The 24603-nt window shown below is 51.8% G+C and overlaps 11 protein-coding genes across 11 annotated transcripts; 4 read left to right on the top strand and 7 right to left on the bottom strand.

Annotated features, from left to right (window-relative positions):
* Nucleotides 1-987: 987 nt before the first annotated feature.
* N7498_001050 (uncharacterized protein) lies at nt 988-1638 on the top strand (the record flags this gene model as incomplete). The annotated part of the gene is made up of 1 exon (XM_058448113.1): nt 988-1638. One exon carries the CDS (start codon nt 988-990, stop codon nt 1636-1638), a length of 651 nt encoding a protein of 216 aa, XP_058313524.1.
* A 1662-nt stretch (nt 1639-3300) lies between these two features.
* N7498_001051 (uncharacterized protein) lies at nt 3301-4595 on the bottom strand (the record flags this gene model as incomplete). Its single annotated transcript, XM_058448114.1, has 2 exons — nt 3301-3651; nt 3705-4595. The coding sequence occupies 2 exons, from the start codon at nt 4593-4595 to the stop codon at nt 3301-3303; spliced, it is 1242 nt and encodes a 413-aa protein (XP_058313525.1).
* A 1517-nt stretch (nt 4596-6112) lies between these two features.
* N7498_001052 (EI24 domain-containing protein) lies at nt 6113-7026 on the bottom strand (the record flags this gene model as incomplete). Its single annotated transcript, XM_058448115.1, has 3 exons — nt 6113-6287; nt 6343-6920; nt 6976-7026. 3 exons carry the CDS (start codon nt 7024-7026, stop codon nt 6113-6115), a joined length of 804 nt encoding a protein of 267 aa, XP_058313526.1.
* A 331-nt stretch (nt 7027-7357) lies between these two features.
* N7498_001053 (haloacid dehalogenase, type II) lies at nt 7358-8119 on the bottom strand (the record flags this gene model as incomplete). The annotated part of the gene is made up of 2 exons (XM_058448116.1): nt 7358-7905; nt 7957-8119. 2 exons carry the CDS (start codon nt 8117-8119, stop codon nt 7358-7360), a joined length of 711 nt encoding a protein of 236 aa, XP_058313527.1.
* Nucleotides 8120-8309: 190 nt separating this feature from the next.
* Nucleotides 8310-9161, top strand: N7498_001054 (HNH endonuclease; the record flags this gene model as incomplete). The annotated part of the gene is made up of 2 exons (XM_058448117.1): nt 8310-8507; nt 8583-9161. 2 exons carry the CDS (start codon nt 8310-8312, stop codon nt 9159-9161), a joined length of 777 nt encoding a protein of 258 aa, XP_058313528.1.
* Nucleotides 9162-9423: 262 nt separating this feature from the next.
* Nucleotides 9424-12249, bottom strand: N7498_001055 (translation initiation factor 2; the record flags this gene model as incomplete). Its single annotated transcript, XM_058448118.1, has 2 exons — nt 9424-9575; nt 9636-12249. 2 exons carry the CDS (start codon nt 12247-12249, stop codon nt 9424-9426), a joined length of 2766 nt encoding a protein of 921 aa, XP_058313529.1.
* Nucleotides 12250-12693: 444 nt separating this feature from the next.
* Nucleotides 12694-13864, top strand: N7498_001056 (uncharacterized protein; the record flags this gene model as incomplete). The annotated part of the gene is made up of 5 exons (XM_058448119.1): nt 12694-12799; nt 12888-12899; nt 12958-13094; nt 13149-13777; nt 13834-13864. The coding sequence occupies 5 exons, from the start codon at nt 12694-12696 to the stop codon at nt 13862-13864; spliced, it is 915 nt and encodes a 304-aa protein (XP_058313530.1).
* A 205-nt stretch (nt 13865-14069) lies between these two features.
* On the bottom strand, nt 14070-14928 carry N7498_001057 (uncharacterized protein; the record flags this gene model as incomplete). The annotated part of the gene is made up of 4 exons (XM_058448120.1): nt 14070-14601; nt 14659-14782; nt 14832-14851; nt 14900-14928. 4 exons carry the CDS (start codon nt 14926-14928, stop codon nt 14070-14072), a joined length of 705 nt encoding a protein of 234 aa, XP_058313531.1.
* Nucleotides 14929-17148: 2220 nt separating this feature from the next.
* On the bottom strand, nt 17149-19327 carry N7498_001058 (uncharacterized protein; the record flags this gene model as incomplete). The annotated part of the gene is made up of 11 exons (XM_058448121.1): nt 17149-17362; nt 17415-17450; nt 17502-17566; nt 17624-17721; nt 17772-17793; nt 17848-18115; nt 18165-18278; nt 18335-18406; nt 18466-18581; nt 18652-18749; nt 18802-19327. 11 exons carry the CDS (start codon nt 19325-19327, stop codon nt 17149-17151), a joined length of 1629 nt encoding a protein of 542 aa, XP_058313532.1.
* Nucleotides 19328-20023: 696 nt separating this feature from the next.
* On the top strand, nt 20024-22564 carry N7498_001059 (putative alpha-glucosidase; the record flags this gene model as incomplete). Its single annotated transcript, XM_058448122.1, has 1 exon — nt 20024-22564. One exon carries the CDS (start codon nt 20024-20026, stop codon nt 22562-22564), a length of 2541 nt encoding a protein of 846 aa, XP_058313533.1.
* Nucleotides 22565-23002: 438 nt separating this feature from the next.
* N7498_001060 (mitochondrial 37S ribosomal protein uS2m) lies at nt 23003-24297 on the bottom strand (the record flags this gene model as incomplete). Its single annotated transcript, XM_058448123.1, has 3 exons — nt 23003-23817; nt 23877-24092; nt 24159-24297. 3 exons carry the CDS (start codon nt 24295-24297, stop codon nt 23003-23005), a joined length of 1170 nt encoding a protein of 389 aa, XP_058313534.1.
* Nucleotides 24298-24603: the final 306 nt, after the last annotated feature.

The raw sequence follows: 24603 nt of genomic DNA on the forward strand, positions 1-24603 counted from the left end.
CTCTTCCATCGCTCTACTATCGTCCTCACATTTGCATGGATCTGCTCGGCTGGTCCGATCGCACGCTCTTTTGCTTCTACTTCGGTCGCTGTCTCCTCCGATGCTGCGCCCGCCGGAATCACTTCATCGCCTGGTGAGCCAGATGGTGGGATATTGACTGTCATTCCTGTCACCCCATCTTGGCTGCTTTCTTCTTCGGTGCCCGTGGAGATATCTTCTACGTTGACGTCCACTGCATCTTTGACCCAGGTTACCGAGGATGGACCGTCTTCTACACAGAAGGATGACAGGACGATGCCAATAGTTGTGTACCCGTCATCCGCAGCACCTGTACCTCAGGCCATCACTCCGTCCTTTACGCCTGCGACTGAACATCCTAGTCCATCGGATGCACCATTTTCTTCAACTTCAATCAGCAAGGCTATGCCATCAACGTTTCACCACGACAGCGACTCCTTTATCCCATCTCCAGCCCCAAGTTCTGAACCGACAACATCAATTACTGCCTTCTCCGAAACTCCTGGGGGTGCTGTATCCTCATCTGTGTCTTTAGTCACTCGGTCTAGCATAACTAAGACGAGCAGTTCATCTTCCAAGCCAACGGTCTCGTCCTCAGCCACGCCAAGATCTACAACTTCCACTTATGAAGTCGCGGCTAATAGCTCTGCTAAATCATCCCCTGATGGTATAGTCGGGCCTCTCCAACCGCAAAGTACAACGGCATCAGACACAAGTGGCTTTTCGGCATCGAATAGCAAAACCCCGGTTGCAGCCCATTCAAATGTTGCAAGCACGACTTCCTCCCTGTTCCAGGAATCCACTTCAACGTCTCGCGGTACTTCATTTACATCACCGGTGTATTCAATCACCACCAGCTCGGTAGCTGCAAAGACAGCAAGCCTCTCCGTTGGCATCATTGGCCTCCTCTCGGGCTCGAGCAGTACTGCCAGTGAAATTATCTCATCAGCTCCAGCACCATCCACAACCATGGCATCCACTACAACGGCATCTTCAACGGTATCTGTGGGAGAAGCAGAAGAGTCGAATACAGTCACAGGGTCCATCATTGTCTGGGTGCCAAGCGGCGGTGAATCCGGATACACCACGCAGACAATCTATCCTACTTCTACACCTACATCTACATTCCCTGAGAAGCTTACCGCTTCCACTTCCCTATCAACAACCTCAACCTCAACCTCGGCTTCAACTCCAACTACAATTGAAAAGACAACTCTAACTACCTCGTCCTCTGCAACCCCAACTACAACCAACGAACCTGAAACCTTGACCGTACAAGACACATCGACCGAAAGCGTGACGGTGACAATCTCCGGCCCAACAGTGACTGTAACCCCAACCCTGGCACGCACAAGCACAAGTAGTAGCTCCTACATACCTACACCCGCTGAGACGGAGACAGAGGTGACAATCACCATACACAATACAGCGATAGCGAGCGTTACAGTGACCATTCCTGGTCTGACGATCACAGTCACACCGACGCCGACGTCTACATCTACGTCAACCTCTCAGGCGGGTGCATTGTCTGTGATCCCGGTTACGCCGACAAATTTCATCACTATCATTGAAATGGAGACTGTGACGACGACTGCGACTGTGACGGTAACGACATCTTAGGCCTGTGAGGCTCGATTTGTTGTTCCGGATGAGATACATGCATCCATGGATCGGTTTCAATTCTACACTAACTTGCTCACGCATCTCCTTTAATTTCTTGCTGGTGGATGTTTCCTGAAATTTTGTACTTAATGCATGTCATCTATGTTCTGTAATTTGACACTGGATTTCAAAAACACTTTACCCCTCAGCTAATCATGCTTTTGGTTCTCGGCCCGTACCGGAACCCATGCTAATCATTGTTGGTTATTCCAAAATCAACCCCTCCTTAGCTGTATCGTGATTTAGAACATATCATCCTTTCGTGCCTAATGCACTAGCCATCATAAATGACCGTATACCTCCATGGGATGTTATACATAGGTATTTCAAAGTGGTGAGGGCGATCTGGCTGCGTCGTCCACGCCCACTTTCTTTTTTCCTTTTCCTCCCTAGCCTTCGTATTAGTTAATGGGCATTTAGCCATAGCCAGTACGGCCCATTTACGCTGATGGACCTCTAGGGGTTTGATCATTTGTGGATATGAGCGGTAACCCGTATCATGACGTGGGAAGGATGCAAGATACCTTATCGCTTCGGTGAGGGGTCAGGGTAAATGACGTTTATCCTTCTACCTATCTACATCGACTTGACTGGCAATAAGGAAGCTTAAATTATAATGACGTGTCTTGCGTAACAACGCTAAAGCAAGTGCAAAGTTATGTGGCAGCTGAAGGTCGGATACACTGACCGCTGCTATATGACAACCCAATCACAGGATGTATGCCCACACTACAGTAGTGTAGTCCATTGCATACCATCGAACCAACCTATCGCACCACAAGAAGAAGCGGCTTGCGAATCTTCAGCCAGCCACCAGGAGAGTGGGGCCATCCTCTCGCCTCTACGTAGATCTCTACGTCAATGTGTTCCAAACCCCGCGACACAATGTTCTGACTAGGCGAATTGTCAAATCGCGCATAAAATCCTGCGCGGGGCCTGCGCAAAGTATTTAAATCGCAACTCTGGCCGACTTCTCTTCGTTCACTGAATCTCTGTCAAAAAGTACACAATCAACAATATGAGTACCCAGGTTCGATGTTTCTAGCAGCCCTGCAGTGTCTGCATCTTAAAAAAGGAACTGACATTCCCTAAGAATATTAGATGCAGCTGGAGTGAAAGATCACATTGTGACCAAAGATAATCCCCTGATTATTATGTGTCCACAGTATGTGCGTCCTCCGTCTATTGAGGAATTTATTTGACACGAATTATATAGGCTCACTGCAGAAACTGCAGATGAGTTGAAGGAATTGGAAGGTGTAAATGTTCAGTCTCAAAGTGGTTAGTAGGACGGTGTTACCAATCACCGGTAATATCCACTGAAGACATCCATGGCCTCAAGTATCAGCTTCCAGGCATATATTCCTCAGGTCTCCCTCTTCTCTTTCCTTTCCCCGTGTTTGTACTGTCAGCTCTGCTACTACAATATGACTTACGTACGGTTTGGTTCTGGTCTGCGTAACTGAGCTAGTCACAGATGGCTTATTAAATGCCTACTTGGAACTACCGTAGTACCATCCCATTCCGATGGTTGATAAACCAAAACACTGTCTCAACGTAGTTTAGTAGTTTAACACATGGTTTGTATGAAGTTGAATGAATATGCTAGAGCACGAGAGACTATAACTCCGACAAGACACCCCCTGCTTCCGCAAACTTCTGCTGGTACTCCTTCAAGCTAGCCCACTGGCTCAGCTCCTCCTGGTCACGCTCGTAGTCACTTAGATAACTCATGGCGCGACCGTTGGCGCGTGGACTCACGCCCCCAGGCCCATTGCCAGGGTCTACGGGCGCGGAAGAGTGACCTTCGAGGCGGATGAGGGTGTCGATGAACGCGAAGAGGTAGGATTCCGCTTCGGCGGCCGTGAGGACGTGTTCTCCGGCCGCGGTAATTGAGGATAAATCTTCAGTTGGAATGGTGGTTGATGTTTGATTGAGGAGGGTGGATGCTACCTGGCGAATTTTGTTTGTCTGCCTTGGGGTTAGTTAACCATATAACACGAGGAGGAGGATCCAGGACATACAATGCTGGCACCGTTGGGCTCCATGTTTACTTCGTTGACGGTGCGTAAGAGGATGAAGAATTCCTTAATGACCAACTTTCGCTCTTCGGCCATCACGCGGCCAATGGAGTCTGTCTGTGCATGGGCCAGAGCCTGTGAAGTTGTATCTGCGGACGCCACTGTGGCGGGCTCAGTAGGTGCTTCTGATGAGGATTCGGTCTTGATGTGCGAGGTAGGAATCTTCGGGACAGATATTTTCGCTGAATTGCCATATTTCGTGAACGTCTCAAACAGACTCCAGTATTTCTCAACAAGGTAGGATCTCGTACAGAGCTGACTGGCATAGATATTGGCCTTCTGGATCTCATACTGAATTGCGCGCCGTTCCTGATGGATGTGATCATGTGGATAGTCAAATATCGAGCCGTCCTCGTTCAGCCCGGATAACCCAGCAGAGGATATTTTCTTGGGATGGAAGAGAGACAGCTCAGCAGGGACGTTCACAAGAGCAGATTTCGCCTTCTGCAGGCATTCTGCCAGACAGGAGCGCTGATGCTCCCAATCGAAGATCTGGCCGCTGCCAAATGCAATTTCCCAGGCCAACAAGGCACTGTTCGAGCTGTAGACTCGCACGTTTGCGTTAAATCCGACAAGCCGCGATACCCGCTCTGCAGGCTGAGGGCTGACATGGGTTGAGAAGAGGAACTCGTCATCGATTTCGAGCGGGAGCGGTGGATACCGATCACTTGGAGTCTCCGGGGGTATATGAACTTTGATGTCTGAAGAACCTATCTGATGCAGAGTCTGATATCCTACCAAGGTGACATAGAAAAGCCGGCGACCCAATTCCTGGGTTATCAGATCCACCGTACTGTTTTCTGTGAGGTTCTGGGCCGGCTGATCCAGCGACATCCCCGAGGTGGTCGACATGGGGCTCGTGGCATTCAGTTCAGGTACAGAAGGTATGTTGGTAGGAGAGCGACAAAGGTCATACACCTGCAGCATAGTACGACATTCCGCCAGGTAGACACGGCATCGACGCATACTATAAATGTAGCCGGCGCATACTCCCAGAAAGTAGCTAGTGGCCGCATCGTAGACTGTCGCGTTGCGGTCAAGATACCCAGTACCTCGGGCTTGTATGGCAACATCATGGCACCGCCTTACCAATGCTAAGGAGTTTGGAAATGCAGAGCGTTCAGCCTCAGTATTGAGCCGTAGTTTGGGTCTCCGAGGAAAGGAGGCAACCAGAAATCCAATCATGGAAGCCAAGAGGGCCAGAAAGGTGCCGCTAGTTGCATCTTCGCGGCGTTCAAAAGCAGCGCGGAAAGTAGGTTCATGGGGAATGGGGACTAGGGGATGAATATAAGTGAAGAAATCGTCCAGAAGTAACTGGACCGTGTGCAGTGAACAAATGGCTTCCGCCGAAGCCGGAAAAGACGTTGTTGGAGAGTGGGTAAAAAATGCGGATGGTTGCGGAGTGCTCGCCGGTGGATACTCAGACGGGCTGGCCAGCGAGGCATCGGGTTGAGCTTCCAGCTTTTGCTTCTTTATGGCTTCTGCGTGGCGGTTGGGAGGCCCCCGGCGTCTGCTGGGTCTCGCATACGTGCATGGAATATCCAGGGTAGCGCAAGATCGGCATGGTGGGCCACTGATATCGCACTTGCAATTGGTATAAGCACATGCACAGGAGGCTTGGAAGCCGAGGATACTAACCTTCACCTTCCGAATACTGCAGGCGTCGCAGGCCTTGCGCAGTCTCGTTTTTGAATCCATTCGTACGAATTTGAAATAGTCGACATGACCAGGCTTCCAAATGTCAAACCATGGTCATCGGGAAAGGTGTATAGGCTGCTTCGGCGCAAAGGTCTAGTGCATCCTGCGGGGATCCTTGACTGACCCACTCAGTCCAGGGTTGTGTGGGATTCGATTTGCAGCTACGTATAGCTTTTCATGTAACCCGCAGCAGCTGTTGAAGTGCAGATCGAGTGAACAAAGGGTTCTTTGGTCGTCTCTTAGATCGCGGATTGCCGGGATAACCGATTGAGGTGTGCTGGCTGGATGTCTGGACCGAGGACGGATATCGCGCCGCGGGGCTGAGTGGCAGTCGCACTGGAATATCGCTAGACGTTAAATACCCAGATAAAGCAGCTTAAGCACTCGAGTGCCCTGATTCTAAACTTCACGAACAATTCAAGTGCGGTACGGTACGGAGCGAAGTTGCAGTTCCTCGAGCCACGTGTCACGTGCAACCCATTCCAGGAGAGGTTCAACCACGAAGTTAATTGCGCCGCGGCGCCGTTTGATTGGGTTTTCTCTACGCTCGGGGTGGGTTCACCCCGTCTATGTATCGGGGAAGAGCCGATCAGGGGTCCAGGGATTCAATATTATGAGGCTGTTTCATATACATTCGTAACCATGGAAATAGATCATACCGTCAATTCGTCCTGATAACCATTACCCAGTCTGTTGGGTCGCTGATCTGCAAGTTGCCGCTTGCGCTCGAGATCTGCTGCCCATAGCGCGGCACCCGAGGCAGTGGTCATGAGGAAGACCATGGAGAAGGGCGGAATGAGTTGAAGGATCATGGCAATCGTGCCGAACCTGCTATAGTCAGTGCGATGGCCTTGCGAAAAGTATATATATGGTGGATAATTACGTGGTATATTGCAGCCGTCGTCGACTCACACTGGCTTTTCTCTCCTGCTTGGTAAAGTCCAGCAACTGGAAATACCGCCAGTGATGGAATGGACCCGCACGATAACCGGTCAGAACCAAGAACATCGGGGTACCAGCCACAGGGATGAAGTTGAGCGGGAGCAGGACGATGAACTCGACGATTTGCCGAAACGAAAACGGCGCATAAACGGCACTGGTTGTCGGAGTGCCGAGGCGGCTGGCAGGGTCGCCAGCCTCGGGGTAGATAACTCGAGAGGCGGTCACAAGCTCTTCTTGGCCTTCATTTACCAAAACCGAATCGAAAATATCCACCAGTGTCTCGTCCACGAAGAAGGCCTCGAACAAGGCAGCAACTATAGCGGCGCCCTCACCGAGAACTAAGAATGCGCCGTTGACCCATGCTCCGGCACCTTGGAAGATGGACAGGAAGGCCACCTGCGGTAGGTAGGTGAAGAAAAAGAGAAGGAAGTATACGAAGCTGGAAAGGAGGACGATGGGAAGTAAGCGAGCCTTGAACAAGGGCCAGAGGAACCGATGGGTCGCGAAATAGTGAATTCCCTAAACCTGGTCAGTACGATGTGAGAAGAAACGCAGCGAGTTCATAAAAAAATACCATAAAAGGGTACAGCCAGGCTGCATGAGTGGGCTCCCAACGCTGCGACATGCTGAAGAAGTGATTGAAGCTGCAAAAGAATCTCGGACGAAGCCCAGTAATGTACAAGGGCAACCTCAATTATCGATAAGAATCACGTGTCAATTAGTCAGCTCCGGCTACCTTTTCTACCAAAATTTTCGCCCTGACACTTTTCCTTTCTTCTTCATACATAAACTGAACTCCTTCTTTATTCACTCGCGAATCCACATTACAATGGGTTCTCCGAGGGGAAAGAGAAGGATAGACTGATTTCTTGCTGGCTTACCCCTAACTCTTCTTGATACGTGGAGCGTTGGGAAATATTTTCAGCGGTACATTTCCCCTTTTCCTTGACGGTTTTTCACGCCCGGTTGATCTCCTCTACGATCTGCTCCAGGCTGTGCACGATCGCCGTGGGCTGTAGATCTGGTACAGCTCTATCTTGCCATCCCTTGTTGGCTCGATCGACCCAGATGGCGTTCATGCCACTATTGCGCGCTCCTATAATGTCGAATGGGTTGCCGCTGATGAGCCACATCTGGTTCATTTGCGACGGCTGTTTGCCAACCGTATCGGCAAGGTGCTTGTAGGTCTCGGGGGATGGCTTGTATCGTTTGATGTCCTCTGCGGAGATCACGCGGTGAAAGATGCTGGAGTGTTCAGCCAGGCCTTCCGAGTCCCTCACCGAGATGCCTATCGCTTTATTGTCCCCGTTTGAGAAGATCACTGGGAAGATGGCGGAGTTGGCTGCCACTCGGTTCAGAGCTACCTGGACGTCGGGGAATGTAGACAGGTTGTTGTAGGCTTCCATCAGGCTCGCCTCGTCCCCCGCACTGAGTTGCTCGCCATGTTCCGCGAGGGCATGGCGTAGGGAGTTCTGCGTGACGTTTGTAAAGTTCTCCCAGCATCCTAGCACGCTGTCAGATATGTTCTATTGGGTTATTATTCAGTATAGCTTACCCATGCTGTTCAGTCTCCATGTGTACTCAAGCTGGTATCGTCTCCAGAGCGCGGAGATAGCCTCTGCCTTGGGGCCGACGAAGGTTTCCAGCTTCTTTGCAATGGATTCCGTAGACAGCAACGTGCCGTACAGGTCAAAAGCAACAACGATTTTGTCCGCCATGGTTGTTGGATGAGTTAGAATGAAGCTGAAACTCAGAAGCTTTGGTCGAATGTGGAATGCCGATGATGTCAATCTGCCGTTGACCCGAGGGGAATCTCCAATACTTCTCCAACTCTCGCCAGACACGACCCACCGGCGCATCATGATGTACAGCGCTGTTTTTTAAAACCATGAAATCTAGGCATCCTCAATGACCTCCGATGACAACTACGCGGTCTTCCGAGAGTGTCTCTCGAGTGCCATTGTCGCTCGCTCCGAAGACAAGCCCAATACGGCCAAAAGGCGACAGAAGCCCAAGCGCAACGGGCGCAAAGATGCGACGAAGAGCTTGGAAATAGCCACCGTGTACACGCGAGCTGACCCAGAGGACTTGGCCGAGTTCATTGATGTACATCCCTCTGCCCATTCAAAGACGTCAATAATGCCACAATAACTAACACGCTCGACTTCGCTACAAACCCAGTTCATCGCATCCGAAACTTTCGCCTCATTCCCTCGAGACCTCCAAACCCTCTCCTATGCCGCAATCCAACATGACGCTCACCTTGCAACCCTCTACGTCCCACCTGACACGGACACTCCACTCCCCCGCAATACCCTCGACACCCTCTGCACCGTAATCCCACTCGATGTAACAGACTCACTCACCGTCTACGGAATCCTACCCGCAGCAGACGACTTCCCAGAATTCTTATCGCCCGTGTTTACCGAGTACATAACCAGCGTGACGAGCGGACCGCCAGCATGGTCGAATACGCGCACTGATGCGTGCGAGATCTGCGAGCGTGACTGGATCCCGCTTTCGTATCACCATCTTATACCGCGCGGTGTGCATGCGAAGGTAATCAAGAAGGGTTGGCATGATGAGTGGATGCTGAATAGTGTTGCGTGGCTTTGTCGGGCTTGTCATAGTTTTGTGCATCGCATGGCGAGTAATGAGGAGCTGGCTAGGGAGTGGTTTACTGTTGAGCGGATTTGTGAGAGGGAGGATGTTCAGGATTGGGCAAAGTGGGTTGGGAGGGTGAGGTGGAAGGCGAAGTAGACAAAGTATACATAAAACGAGTGGCTAGCAATGAATTCTATTGTACATTGACAATGCAACTAATTACATCCGGTGTATGCTCATATCAACCCCATTTTTGTATGAATCAACGCCACGACCCATGATGCAAAACCATGTCGAATGAGAAGAATGAGAAGGAAGTTATATGATACAAACCAGGAAAGAAAGGGGATCGAGAGCGCCAAAATCAAATCTAAAAATACAAGAGCATGACAATGCCACAGCGTAAGCCTTACCCGGCTCACAGGAAGCGCTTCTCGTAGGTCTCTTCGTAGCACTGAATGTGGTCGCCGACTGCAAAATCGGTCCAGTCCTCGAAGCCGATGCCGCACTCGGTGTCTTTGCGCATTTCAGTCACGTCCTTCTTGACGTTCTTAAGAGAGGTCATTATGCCTAGACAGGGTATTAGTATAAGCTGAATGTGCATTGTATCGGGTGAGCGGGTATTCTTACCATCGTAGATCGTCTCGTTGCCCCGGATCACTCTGACCTTCCGAGCCTTGTTGATCATACCGTTGCGAACACGGCATCCTGCGATGGCGGTCTTATCACGTCCCTTGACGGTAATCTCAAACACCTGCTGCACTTCCGCTTCACCGGTCACACGCTGAGTGACTGTCGGCGGGAGCTGCTCACTGAGAACGGCTTTGACGTCGTCGATAAGCTTGTAGATGATGTTGTGGTCCATAATCTCCACTCCCTGGGACTCGGCCATACGCGACATATTGGGATCAATGGGCATATTGAACGAGATGACGAGACCGTCGGCACTAGCCGCATGCTCGATATCGAACTCACCCACGGGGCCCACGCCGGAACGGAGAACATTGGCATACACCTCATTGGTACCGATGGCGGCGATGGAGTTCAGCACAGCTTCTGCAGAGCCGTCAACATCGGCCTTGATGATAAAGTTGACGGGTTTAGGGCCGGTAGGTTCTGAGACCTTGTCGGCAGCTTCGTCCGCGTTCTCGAGTCTGCGCTTCTCAAGGCGTGATTCGTTGATGGCAGCCATGTCCTCGCCCATCTTTGCGGTCTCCGACCGCTCCAAGCGGTAGTCCACAACGTCCTTGGCCTTCTGCTCAGTGGGCGCTTGCAGAATCTCAGTGCCCGCAGCCGGTTGCTCTCTCCAGCCATCGATTTCGACTGGCATGCCTGGAGTAGCTTCGCTGATAGCCACACCAGCCTCGTTGCGCAGGGTACGCACACGAGCCCAGGTAGTTCCAGCCACAATGATATCGCCCGGCCGCAAGGTACCGCGACGGATAAGAGCAGATGCTACTCGGCCGTAGCTCTTGGTTGTTGCCTCGATGACCCATCCCTCGGCATTGCACTCGGTGTCAGCGCGGTGATCAAGCATCTCGGAGAGAGCTCCGATGGCCTCCTCGAGTTCAATCATGCCCACTCCGGTCTTGCCACTCACGCCAATGGCCTGTACATCACCGCCATATTCTTCCACGTGAACGCCGTGAACAGAGAGATCCTGCTTGACTTTATCCGGGTTGCGACCCTCCTTGTCGATCTTGCTGATGGCGACAATAATCGGAACATTAGCTTGTGTGGCGTGCTTGATAGCTTCAATAGTCTGGGGCTTGACACTATCATCAGCGGCCACCACAAGCACCACAATATCAGTAACATCGGCACCGCGACGGCGCATTTCCAGGAAAGCCGAATGACCAGGAGTATCCAGGAAAGTAATCATCTTCCCAGAGGGCATCGCCACGGAGAAGGCACCAATATGCTGAGTGATACCACCGTGCTCGCCGGCCGCTACGGATGACTTGCGCAGCCAATCCAGAATGGTGGTTTTTCCATGATCAACGTGACCCATGATAGTCACCACTGGTGGCCGGGATGGCAAGTTAGATGTATCCTCAGGCAGGGGTGCCGCCTTCATATCCTCGGATCCCTGGTCGAAGATAGCCTCATAATTGAATTCGGCTGCCACCAAGCCCGCGGTCTCTGCATCCAGCACATGGTCATAGGTGACATTCTCGAAGCCCATGTCTTCCATGCGAGCGACAAACAGAGCGGGTCGTACGCCAATGACGTCTGCCAGATTGCTGACGCTGATGAATTCGGGTAGATAGAGCGGTGCTGGAGCTGACTCTTCCACCTTCCTGGATGCCCTGTCATTCTTCTTGCGCTTGCGCTCGTCACGACGGCGGTTACGGTCATCGGCATCAAAGTCAGCGTCCTTGGACCCGGATTGACGTCCCTTGCGGTCGTCGCGACGCTTCGGCTTCTTTTGAAGATCTGCTTGGGCTTGGGCTTCCACCGCTTCCATCTTCTCCAAGGCAGACATATCCCAGGTCCATTGATCCTTCTGATCCTTCTCTGATTTCTTTTCTTTCTCTGCCTTTTCTGTCCTTTCTGCCGTTTCTGTTTTCTCCTGGGGGTTCACCTCGGCATCTCCCCGTGTATCCTGCGATGGCTCATCGCGAGTCGTTTCCTCGTGGTCGGCCAGAACTGATCGACCTAATTCTCGGTATTTGGCCGCTTCCGCCGGTTTCCCGTTCATCGACTGCACGCGCGTCGCTTGCGTTTTGGGCGATTCGTGACCACAGGTGGGGCATTTATTCTTCCATCCAAAAACAACCTTCTTGCACCCAGGGCAGTTCCAATCCCACTTGTACCGCCCGTCCTTCGGGTTTTGAGCCTTTGCAGGTGGAGTCTTTAGCGGAGCCGTATATGCCGGTCGAGGGGTTTTGCAAGATGGACACTGATCGAACTTCTTAAAAACACGCGAGGCGCACAAGGGACATTTCCAATTGGTTTTGCCCGGAGGTTTGTCCTGGGCCGATTTCTCCGCTGCCGTGCCCGACTTTGGTCGGTTGTAGGTGGCACCGCGGTCATTACGACGTGCGCCGATGTATTGGTTTGTGCCCGGGACTCTCTGTCTTGATCCCGTTTGTTTTGGAGGCTCTGGCTCTAGTACAGGAGACGGCTTGTTCCTTTCGACTATCGATTCACGCAGTGCTTGCTCCGCGGGACTTAGGCCCGTAGGCTTCTGCACCTGTTTGCTGCCCCATCGGTTCCCGAAGCCCCCGAACTTCGGGGTCATGGGCTTCGGAGCTGCCCCATCGCCATTGTCGTTCCTGGATTCATTAAGCCGGATCGCGGACGATTGAAAGGTCCGGGGACATGTTAAGATCGGAGAGGATGGCGTAGTTGTTGATAAATCAACGCGGCGCGACAGCTAGACATGAAGGTTAGCGCGTTTTCCGACGTACACGACACAGTAAAGCACCCGTACCCTTAAAACAGCCCGCCGATGCATCCTGCAATTGGCCTGAAGCTCCACTGTTGATTGTCAGCGACTTTTCGCGATAGCCGTCTGGGCGCTTACGTAAGTTTCCCGAGGGTAAGGCGCGTTTCCCGTCGGCGCTGCGTGCGAATCAGAGCTCGAATGGCGCCATCTGCGATAAGATTGCTGTCCCTGGTATAAAGTCCGGAGTCTGGAGAAGCCTCTTCTTGTCAACTATCCTGGTCTAGACCAACTGCAATTATGGAGCCTCAAACCTGGGAAGATCTAGAGAATCCCACTGACGCCTTGCGTACCGTCAAGGATTTGGCTGCGGGCGCCGCTGGCGGTATCGCTCAGGTTCTGCTGGGTATGTGCGCTGTGCGGAGGATTGCACATCCTTCTTTCCCTACTTTACATGTTCCAATCTATATGACAATTTGCTGATTCTCGTCTAGGTCAACCCTTTGGTATGTGAAATCGGCGCACACGTGCTTATCATGATGCCCCTCTAACTAAACCCCGCAGACATCGTCAAGGTCCGCCTGCAGACCACCAGTCAGTACAAGAGTGCCCTGGATGGCGCTACCCAGATCTTCAAGAAGGAGGGTCCCCTCGCCTTCTACAAGGGAACTCTGACCCCGTTGATCGGTATCGGTGCCTGTGTAAGTACCAATGCGACCAATTCTGCGCCAATGCCCCTCTAACCCCAGTCGCAGGTGAGTGTCCAGTTCGGCGCATTCCACGAGGCGCGCCGTCGCCTCGAGGACCTGAACAAGAAAAAGTATGCCGATTCAGCTCTCTCCTACGGACAGTACTTCATGGCCGGTTCGTTCGCCGGTGTTACCAACTCGGTCCTGTCGAACCCGATCGAGCACGTGCGTATCCGTCTGCAGGCGCAGCCGCACGGCGCCGGCCGTCTGTACTCGGGCCCCATTGACTGCATCCGCAAGCTGTCCGCAAACCAGGGCTTCATGAAGGGTGTCTTCCGTGGTCAGTCCGTTACTGTTCTGCGTGAGGCCACCGCCTACGGATCGTGGTTCATGGCCTTTGAGTACATGATGAACCAGGATGCCAAGCGCAACAACGTCAAGCGTGAGGATATCTCCGCTGTCAAGGTCGCTACCTACGGTGGTCTGGCCGGTGAGGCGCTTTGGATCTCCAGCTACCCGTTTGACGTTGTCAAGAGTAAAATGCAGACTGATGGATTCGGTGCCAACATGAAATACAACAGCATGCGCGACTGCTTCAAGAAGACATATGCTGTGGAGGGCCTCGGTGGCTTCTGGAAGGGTATCGGTCCTACCTTGCTGAGAGCTATGCCTGTCTCGGCCGGTACTTTCGTTGTGTAAGTGTCAACTGCACGGCTTCTTTTTTTGAGACTGATTGCTGACTTCCTCGCAGTGTCGAGCTTGCCATGAAGGCCATGGGATAGAGTTATTTTCTGCGGTATATATAACGTGCTTTCTTATTTGGGACTTTATGATATCCAGCACCCGGCCCAGGGAGATGGGCTGAGGGTGAACAAAAGTTGAAACAGGATATAGAAGTTAAACGGGTCTGTACCTATGGCATCTGTGTATAAGCGAGATAGATGTACCCCAATTCATGATATTCAACATTAATGACTACTATACATTTCACATAGCCAGCGAGAAGTCCCCAAAGAAGCCCTGCCATGCAGTGGGGAAGTAGAACAAGTTCAGACCCGGGAAATCCCATTCTGAAACAAACTGCTCTGGCACAAACCATTGTAGGTCCGCCTGCGCATCGAATAGTTCCCAAAACGGCGATGTGGCTGTCGACCCACTGGGGCTGGGCTGCTGTAATTCCCGCAACGCACGACCGTACTTCTCGATGCTGACCTTCAAGATTTGAAGATAGATATTACCCGCTCCGGACTGGTTCGTATTCGATCCAGCCTTACTCAGCTCGTCGACTAGTCGATTTCCGTGTTCCAAAAGCTCCTGGTACTCTTCATCTCGTTCGGGTAGGAGTCTTGAGAGCTTGAGAAGCAGCAGGAATGAAAACGCGCATTTGGCCCACACAAAGTCCATTGCATATTTGAGTTTGGCCAGATAGAAGTCTGGCTCGACGATGATGAGCCGTAGGTGTCTGCGGGCACTAGATTTAGCGGCAAGGAGAATGTTTCGCTCAGTGGAGGACATGGTACTGAAAGAGTACGGCTGTTAGATCAAGACTTGACGGCCTTCCAGGTAGAGTGCATACGCAACGTTCTCGACGCCCATGGCTCGAAGGGCTTTACAGTTGAGCATCATTTCTGCCCAGCATTTTTGAACCCGTAAAGCAATGAGCAAGAACGGCTTCTCTTGTTGTGCAGCAATAGATCCCTCTGTGAGATGTTAGCAAGTCAATCAATAATGTCGGTGACTTAGATATACCAACGATGCGCACCCAATCACTGGTATGATGTCAGTCGACCGTGTTATAAGTCAAACGGAATACGTACTCAAACCAAAGATCAAGATCAATCTTCATTTCGTGAACAAAGTCAGATATCCCAGGTCTGTCCAAGGTTGTTCCTACGAATAACGTATCGTTGATTGTTGCTGCGAGGGTATTAAATTGATGTTTTCAACTCCACGAAGCATTTCATCCTACCTCTTAGGATATTAAGCTATTGAGGGGATAGTCAGCATTTTGTGCAGGATCATAAAGCCGGGCTCCTGAAGAAAATATACCTCAACTTGAGAAAACAGGCGCAGATCCAGAATCGTCGACGCGGGATGACTTAACAAGATCCGACACCTCCGAGAATTACCTATCAATCGAATTCCTGGTGGTTTTCCTCCATCGACACGGAATCTGCAAAGCCACATTAGTTCAGACTATCGCCTCAGCCTCCGGAGACATTACATATGCTCCAAAACCAAAAGCCCAAACCAAGTCCTCGACTTCCTCATCAAAACACGCTCCCTTTCAGAGACATGTTCAGGAGCACCGTATATTTCTTCATCATTCTTCATCGCTAGCCGCTCGGTGAGTTCCTCAAAAGCCTCGTGCAAGCCGAGGTCAAGAGCCATTCGAGTAGCAAATGATAAAATGAGTAGACGATCGGCTGAGTAGCAGGCGATTATGAGCATTGCTTGAACGGATTCAAGGCAGTTTAGTCCTTTGTTTTGGATTATGACATTGATCCATTTCTTCAGTTCTGCATGTAGCATGTCGGACATAGGTCCGCCGGTTCCTGGTAGAAGTGGTAAGTATGGCAGTGTATATAAGCCGTGCTGTCTGTGTTTACTTGTCTCGACCATACAGCCTATAGTGCAGATCGCGTTCAACAGGATACTGCTTCGAGATCGTACCGAGTCGAATGTGTCATGTTCGGGGTCGAATATCGGGATATATCTATCCTGTTCGTTGCAATGTTTTTCAGTATAGTTCGGGATTAAATAGCAAGAAGAAGAACCTTACACATCCTTGAAAGAACCTAAATCCATCTCAAATTAGCCAAATGGTACTGTCCCAGCCAAGTAGTGCAGAAGAGACGTACGTATTGAAGCAGGAATATGCGCATTCCGGCGTGATTAGTCCCTTATCAATGAAATCCGCAACAGCCTCACCCTGAATCTCAAAGCAAGAACGCTTTCGTTTGAGAGACCGGTGGGTTTCTCCATGAGACGCCTCACAGGCCGACTGCACCGAAATACCATTCGGAGACAGCTCCGGCAAGGACCTTTGGTATTGCTGGCCATTGACATAACCCGAAGAATCCGGAACAGTTAGAGCGCTGATGTTCTCTTGTGTTTGACCATGCTGAGAACGTGATGAAATGCAGGCACTCCCATGGCGAACTTCCTGATGCTGATCCCGGTGCTCTTGCGGGGAATTGGTTGACTGGGAGTGGATTGCTGAGTGTGACCGGCTCTGTTCTAGCAACTGACGAATCTCGTGGAGTTGTGTTCTGATATGCCGGACCTCGGACTCGACACCCTCGAATCTCCTGGAAGTTTGTTAGTTTCATAAGCTGCTCATGAATATGATGCCTTTCCCTACTCGGAGACTGGATCTTTGGGAACCTCAAAGAAGACACATTGTTTCTCAAGTTTCTGGCATCTATTCATAACATTCTGTATCAGTACTATGGGGTTACACTCTCATGTATGTCTTACCTTCCACACGGCCTCTCCTCATCACATCTAACCTTCAATCAAGTCAGCTCGAGACCCGATCCCGAGACAACGGTTCAAGCACTTACTTTAGATAGCCGACATGCGCTGCAAGCTTTCTAAAACAGTAAAAGCGCCGATATTAGCAGTCATCCATCACATACTAGCCAGAGGCCCGAGTGCCGCTCACACGTACCGGGATGCGCTTTTTTCCGAGTGGCGCGGGAATAACATGCAAGGACTCGTCGGCCTCCATCTTCTTTCTCCGAAACGGCACTGATCAGCCTCTGCAATGCGCGTCGAAAAATATCCAGACCCCAGATTCGTGCAAGGAGGAAAACGCGGGGTTCGGGGCTCGGGGTTCGGCAATTCCCCCGAGCCGGCTGCCAATAGCCCATCGGACCCCAGAAACCCGGGCAGTGTCAACGCGCGTGAAGGGAGACCGAATGAGCCCACGCTGTGACTGCTCATTTTTAAGGTCCTTGGAAAGGCGAATATTTTACTTAATTTATACGGACAGTTTCATTGGAATTGACAATAGCAAAGCGGACAGTTCTCCCAGATCTTGATTTCCTGAGTCCAGTTGTGCCTAGTATACGTATACAAAATCTTCGTTTTTCATGTCCGTCAGATCCTTAAAGGCGTTATCGCTGACAAGCTGCTGCACGGGGACGCCTTCTTTGTCTTCGATGATGGCTCCCACGGCATGCATCGAGTGGTCAACCACCTCCGTGTTTTTTCCTAGGGCAACACGTTGCTTCGAGTGCTGCTTGTTGAGGAACGAGAGATATGCCATGTTCAACCTGCGAGGAACGGTTAGAATAATGTATTACCTTGTTAGATCAGAAATCTTACAGAATGAGAACCACCAAGACGCAAAATAGTGCAAGGCTAGTAAGTGGTCAGTCGTTGGCATAGAGGGCGACCGGATTATGTGCTCACTTTGAGGTAAGGCCACGGCGATACAGAGGCGCCTCCTCCGTGGTGTAGAGAGTCGGTCCAATAATCTATTCAAAGGCGTCAGTATCAACTACTGCAATTTTGATGAAGGGTTGGCTGCATACATTACCGACACACTGTCCAACAATCAGGATACCAGTTGTCACCTTCTTCTTTGTTTCTCCCGCAGTATTACCGGCAGACCATGAGTAAATCAATGGAGCTAGAAATAGTCAGTATTAAGCGGAGCCTGAGTATGAGATGAGTACACACTAATGCCAGGGTAGACAGAGATCTGGAGCGAAAATTAGCCACCGATTGCAAAGGTCAGAGCTGAGATGCCGCTTACAATATAATATCCAATGAGCAGAGGTGCCTTGTGGGAAGCATCGTGAGGGATCTTCAGCAGCATAATACAGCCTGCAATCGGTGGAAGGCACAGCAGCGCCAGCACAGGACCCTTCATCTTCCAGGCTGTGGCCAACCAGGCACCGCCCATTGTGGCAATGAGCTGGACGGCGCCAAAGGGGACGTTGAGGAGAATGGTATTCAAGTCACTGAACCCAAAGGATTTGACGATCAAAGGACCAAACGTAGTAATACCACCGCTTGGGATACTATGCCATTGTTAGTATTAGGCAGCCTGATGAAATTGACGATACTTACGAGATGGAAACTAGCAATGCAAACCACAGCCAGGACTTCAGGTCCAGACACGCTTCCTTCACGTGGTCCCATTTCCATTCGTGGTTTTCGATACCCTGCTGGTTCATGCGCAGTCTGCGGGTCTATTGTGAATCGGGGTGCTTATCGAAACGAGAGAATTGGTAAGGTACCTTTCGATGGCCACGAGTTTATCCTCTTCATCAAGGAACTTGGCAGTCACCGGCGAGTCGGGCATGAACAGGCTGTTCAAGGTGTTTTAGTATGTATGGAATGACGGGAAGACCACGGGACGGTATCTTACAAGACGGCGACAGATGTTCCGACGGTGACCAAACCAAAGAAGAGAAAGATGATCTGATAAGGTTCGAAGATGGACGAATGGATGTGACCTAATCCGAAAGTGAACAAACTTCCAAACTATCGTGAACGCACTCATTAGCCACTGCCACTTGCTGACAAGCATGTTCTTCCGAGAGCAAAGTCTTACCATGTTGACCACTCCGTTCATTGCATACCACGAGCCTAGTCTGATGGGCTGTTCGCGTCGACGATACCAAAGCTGGGTGACCGCGATGAATGATGGGGCTTGGTTATACGTTAGATGCTGTCTTCCCATACAACCCAGGAGACGACTCACCAATCCCAGCTTCGAAGATACCAAGTAACAAACGGCACACCATCAATCCCGGAAAAGTGTTCGCTGCTGTCATGCAGGATAGAGAAATTCCCCAGAGAAGAGCGGATGCTGCCATAAACTTCCCCAGGGGAACTTTCACCAAAAGGTAAGAGACCAGGGGCTGGAAGACCAGCTGGGCTACGTAAACCCCCGAGCCCAGCCAGGAGTACATCGACCCATGCAGATGAGCCTTGTCAACGAGGCCAAAGACGGAGGCATAAGATAGAGTGGATTTGTCGAGTTGTTGAAGGAAGTAAATAGAGAGGAGAATGGGGAGCAGGCGCAGGTCAATCCTTCGAAGCACCCGAGCATTGTTCTCCGGGGTCAAGATTGTCGAGCCTCCAGCATCTTCGATCAGCTGAAGAGCCTGGTCTTCTTTTGGACCGGTGTCGCCCAAGGCAGCGGCCACCTTTGCAGGCTGCTCGGCCTCGATGGACTCCACATGTTCCAGCTGATCATTTGGCTGGGAAGTCTTAGCCTGCGACATCGCTAATCTTGCGAGCAGAAAGATATAATCGAGATGGTGGAGAGAAATAAAATATGATGTAGAGAGACCTTGTCAAAGAGGAGAGGGAGTACCTTATTTCATGTACTCGGGAGGATAAGAATAGGACTAGCACCCCGTGGGGAAGGCAGGTTTATCTTTCTCCCCGGACGAGCGCAGTCAACGCCCAAACTAGTACAGCGCGGTCTTCCAAGCTTGTTCTTCCGCGCAATCGCCAGGCCATTTACGTGCCACACACCCACATGGTCATCCGACCTGGACCAGCACAGCAATTGCCCTTTCTTGAACGGACAACTTCCGATGCAGGGGACCAATCAATCACTGTCCACAAGGGGGCGAGTGAGGTACAGCGCGGCCTGAGAGTGCTGGAGAGGAATCAAGGCCGGCGCTCGGCAGTCAAAACCGGACTCATACCAGACGAAGAGGGGGAACCTAATTTTGACCGCTACCGATATAGTGTTAGTATGCGCGGCCCCACGCATCCCCAGACTTGACTTCTCGGCCATCGGGGATAATCCCCGATCTCCGATCCTATGCCCCACGCTATGCGACAATTCCCAGCAATGTTGCGTCAACCGCGGGGTTCGACAATGGCAAGGTTTGGTACAAATACAGCTTGTGGGCGGGCTTCCTGGTCCTATCTTCCTTTGTGAGGCCGAAACAAAGCCACAATTCATCATGCCCCAAAAAGAAGTCTGTCCACGCGGCTACCAGCAGGTCTCCGCAACTGCGCAACAAGATGCCTCTGTACATCTGAGGAGTAGCGCAAGCAGCAAGACTCCCTTCGAGTTCTCTTTTGAAGTTGTGCGCCAGAACCTGTTCCGGGTGACTTTTGCCTCCCCCGAACATCCTCTGCCTCCCTACCCCAGCGTGCAGAAGCCCGAGACCAACCTCAAGAACGCCAATGTTTCCGCGAAGACCGATGCTTCCTCCAAGACAATCGATATCGCTGGTGTCACCGCAAAGGTGGAGTGGGAACACACTCCCGTGGTCTCCCTCTCATGGACTAGCTCCGAGAAGCTCCTGCACCGTGACCTGCCTCTGCGCTCGTATGTTGCCGACTCTACCGGCGTTGCGAGCTACTCCGCCCATGATCGAAGCGCTCTTCATGTTGGTCTGGGTGAAAAGAGTGCCCCGATGGATCTCAGCGGTCGTAGCTTCCAACTCTCTGCAACCGATTGCTTCGGGTACGACGTGTACAACTCCGACCCCCTCTACAAGCATATCCCCCTGTTGATCAAGGCCACCCCGGAAGGATGCGTTGCCCTCTTTTCGACTACACACGGCCGGGGCTCTTGGTCTGTTGGTGCTGAGATTGATGGTCTCTGGGGACACTTCAAGGTCTACCGCCAGGACTATGGTGGTCTCGAGCAGTATATGATCGTGGGCAAAAACATCCAGGAAGTCGTTCACCAGTACGCTGAGCTTGTTGGCTTCCCGTTGCGCGTGCCTCGATGGGCTTACGGTTATATCTCCGGTGGATACAAGTACACCATGCTGGATGATGCGCATCTGGCCCTGCTGGAGTTTGCCGAGAAGCTGAAAGAACACGGCATTCCCTGCTCTGCACACCAAATGAGCTCGGGCTACTCCATAGCCGCAACTGAACCCAAGGTCCGCAACGTCTTCACCTGGAACAGAAACCGCTTCCCTGATCCGGAGGAATGGATTAAGAAGATGCACAAGCATGGTATTCGCTTGATTACCAACATCAAGCCATTTTTGTTGGCTTCTCATCCCGACTTCCAGAAGCTCATTGATTGCAACGGTTTCTTTAAGAATCCGGAGAATAACGAGCCTGGATACATGCGTCTGTGGAGTTCAGGCGGTGCCACAGGTGGTGATGGCTGCCACATCGACTTCACTTCCAAGGAAGCCTTCGACTGGTGGTACAAAGGCTGCCAGAGCTTGAAGGCCGTTGGTATTGATGGCATGTGGAATGACAACAACGAGTATACTCTTCCCAACGATGACTGGAAGTTGGCTCTGGATGATTCCATGGTCTCCGTGGATGCGAAGAAGACCGTGGATAACTCCGTCGGATCTTGGGGTCGTGCCATGCACACCGAGCTGATGGGCAAGTCTTCCCACGATGCTCTGCTGGATATGGAGCCCAAGTATCGCCCCTTCGTTCTCACTCGCAGTGCCACTGCTGGAACCATGCGCTACTCTGCCAGCACGTGGAGTGGAGACAACGTCACAAGCTGGGAGAGCATGAAGGGTTCCAATGCCCTTTCCCTGAATGCTGGTATGTCTCTTCTGCAGTGTGAGGGCCACGATATCGGTGGTTTCGAAGGACCCCAGCCTTCACCCGAGCTACTCCTTCGCTGGATCCAGCTGGGCTGCCTCTCCTCGCGCTTCGCCATCAACTGCTTTAAGACCTCCCCCGACAACAATGAGGTCGGCGAGGTCATCGAGCCCTTCATGTATCCCGAGATCACCCCTCGTGTCCGTGACGCCATCAAGCGCCGCTACGAGATGTTGCCTTACATCTACTCTATGGGCCTGGAGAGCCACATGAGCGCTACTCCTCCCCAGCGATGGATCGGTTGGAGCTACGAGTCCGATCCCGAGGTGTGGACCAAGGCCCTCAAGGCCGGCGATGAGCAGTTCTGGTTCGGTAACACCGTCCTGGTTGGCGGCGTTTACAAGGCCGGTGTGACCGTGGCCAACGTCTACTTGCCCCGCAAGTCTGGCGATCAGTTCGACTACGGCTATGTGAACATGAACGCTCCTTACAACTATCTCGCCTCCGGCCAGTGGGCTGAGATCTCCTCAGAGTGGCGCGAGAGCATTCCTCTCATCGCCAAGATCGGTGGTGTCATCCCCGTTGGCAAGAGCGTTCACACCCGTGTGCCTGGCGACGACACCGCTGCCTCGCAGGGCGTCGAGGAGCTCGATGACTACCGTGGTGTCGAGGTCTTCCCGCCCCAGGGTACCTCGCACGGCAACGTCTTCTCGACTACATGGTATGAGGACGATGGTATCTCCCAGAAGCCTGCCACCTCCAGCTACACTCTTAGCTACAGCTCCACCGACGAGAAGGTCCTTGTTGACTTCACTCGTAATGAGCAGAGTGGATTCAAGCCCGCTTGGAAGGAGCTTGATATCATTCTGCACCACGGTGATGAGCGCCGCGTGGTTAGCAACTCCGGCCAAGAGGTTGCTGTCAAGGAGGCTGACTCCCGCGGCCGTATGGTGTACACTGTCAAGGCTTGAATTGGGTTTCTAAGAGGTTGTGATGAATTTCCTTTGTAGAAGATGTCTGGCCGTTACCTTGGGCTCGGGGACATTTATGAACATAGAGTTGGATAATTTGAATAGATGAATGAATAGACTGTGATTGATTGCTATAAACAACCTCGGAACCATATTCTACATGAAGAACTTGTTCCGGTATCTCGCATCTGCGGGAAACCTGGCAACTGGGGCAAGAAGCCATGCCTTTGCGGATGGGCTACCTAGGACCGAGCGGAAATAACCTTGAAAAAGTAGATGCAAATATTTTGAGAGTATACCAAAGACAACTTGTTAGTACATGATGTGATAACACCCACAAGACCTGGAATCATCTATACAATACAGAGTCCGACGCTTCGAATGCAAGCCGCACGGATACCAGAGAGCCAAAAGGACCAAAAGCTACCAAGAGCCCACTTAAAACTGCTTCTTCTGCTCACTACCAGGCAGCACACCGGTGAATGGATCCAGACGCAACTGCTCGGCCGTGATAGGCTTGTAGGTAGTCTTACCCTCCTGAGCAGCCTCAAGGCGTCTCTTCTGACCAGCCTGACCAGCACGGCCCAGAATCCCAACGATCAGATCCGTAGCACGCAGGCTGTCGTCATTAGCCGGGATGGGATAAGTCACACGAGTGGGATCTGCGTCGGTATCAATAATACCAATAGTAGGCACGTTGTTCAATCCACACTCGTGCAACATGACCACATTCTCCAGCGGGTTCAAACAAACCACCAGATCAGGCTTCACGGACGGTCTATCCGCAAGGTCTCGCTTGAACTCCTCCAGCTTCTCATCAACCGCATTGACCACCATCGTCTCACAGTGTCCCAGAATCTGCTGTCCGTTCGTAAGCGCACCGGGAATCCACCGCTCGAAGATATGGTAGCCCTTGGCCAGCTCGGCGGCCCGCACGACAGCCCGCTTCTGGCCCTTGCGGGTTCCCGCGAACAGGATGATGCCGCCCCGTGCGGCGACTTCCTCAACGACCTTGGCTGCGCGGCGCAGGTAGGCGGCTGTGGCGTCCAGGGAGATGATGTGCACGCCCTCGCGGATACCGAAGATATATCGGGAGTTCTGTGGGTTCCAGCGCGATGTCGAGTGGCCCAGATGTGTGCCTGAGGCGAGGAGGAGCTCGAGTGTGATGTCGGATGGACGGGGCGGGCTCCTGATTACCATTTCGGGGTCATAGGCTTCTTCGACTTCGCTGCCGATTCGGTTGAACTTGCGTCCTACGAGGGGGGAGTTCTGTTAGACTGGTTTGTTTCGGAGGGAGAGGAGGTCTGCTCACGTTGCCCTACCCAGCGTCCCCAGGCTTCCGCCTCTGCGGTTTTTTGTGTCCTTGATGCCTGCACCACTTCATGGAGGGGGTTCTCTGATGGAACGATCGTCTCTTTAGGGGGAGTCTGCACTTCGGTTGCAGGGTTTGCTACCGGTGTCTCGAATTCAGTGGATAGGAAACGTCTGGAGATCGGAGTCTGGCGAGTCAGGGCGAGGAGTTGGCGGCCTGGAAGAAATGGGAGTTAGCAGGGCATATTCAGGGACTAAATATGACCAATTGGCAAGAACTCACTCTGCCGCAACCCGAATTTCCGTACAATCATACTGGCCGTGGAATCGCAAACCTGGACAGAAGGCGTATTCAGGATGGTCCGCGCGAACTTTTGTCGGGCTTGGCGCTCGACACCTCGACACCTTGGTGCCTGAGCCATATGGTATTCGAGGCCAAGGCGCTATTCCCCTTTTGGATACTCATACATCGATCTTCCCCCGCGAGTGGCGAAATGTTTGTTTTGCTACGGTAATCTACTTTTTTTTTACATGCAAGGCATTCCGAGATTTTGGCTGATGATGCAATTCTGATTAAAGATGTAATCATAAGCTGACCACTGATATCAATGCAAGACTGTCATGATACACATGTTCCCCACTGGAGATATGACAAAGGAGCAAACAACACAAAGCGAATCCGGCGAAAGCACGCATGCCAACCCGTTCCCTGGAAAAGAAAACAAGCA

The sequence above is a fragment of the Penicillium cinerascens genome (assembly GCF_028974065.1).
Source record: "Penicillium cinerascens strain IBT 15544 chromosome Unknown contig_16_segment0_segment0, whole genome shotgun sequence".
NCBI lineage: Eukaryota > Fungi > Ascomycota > Eurotiomycetes > Eurotiales > Aspergillaceae > Penicillium > Penicillium cinerascens.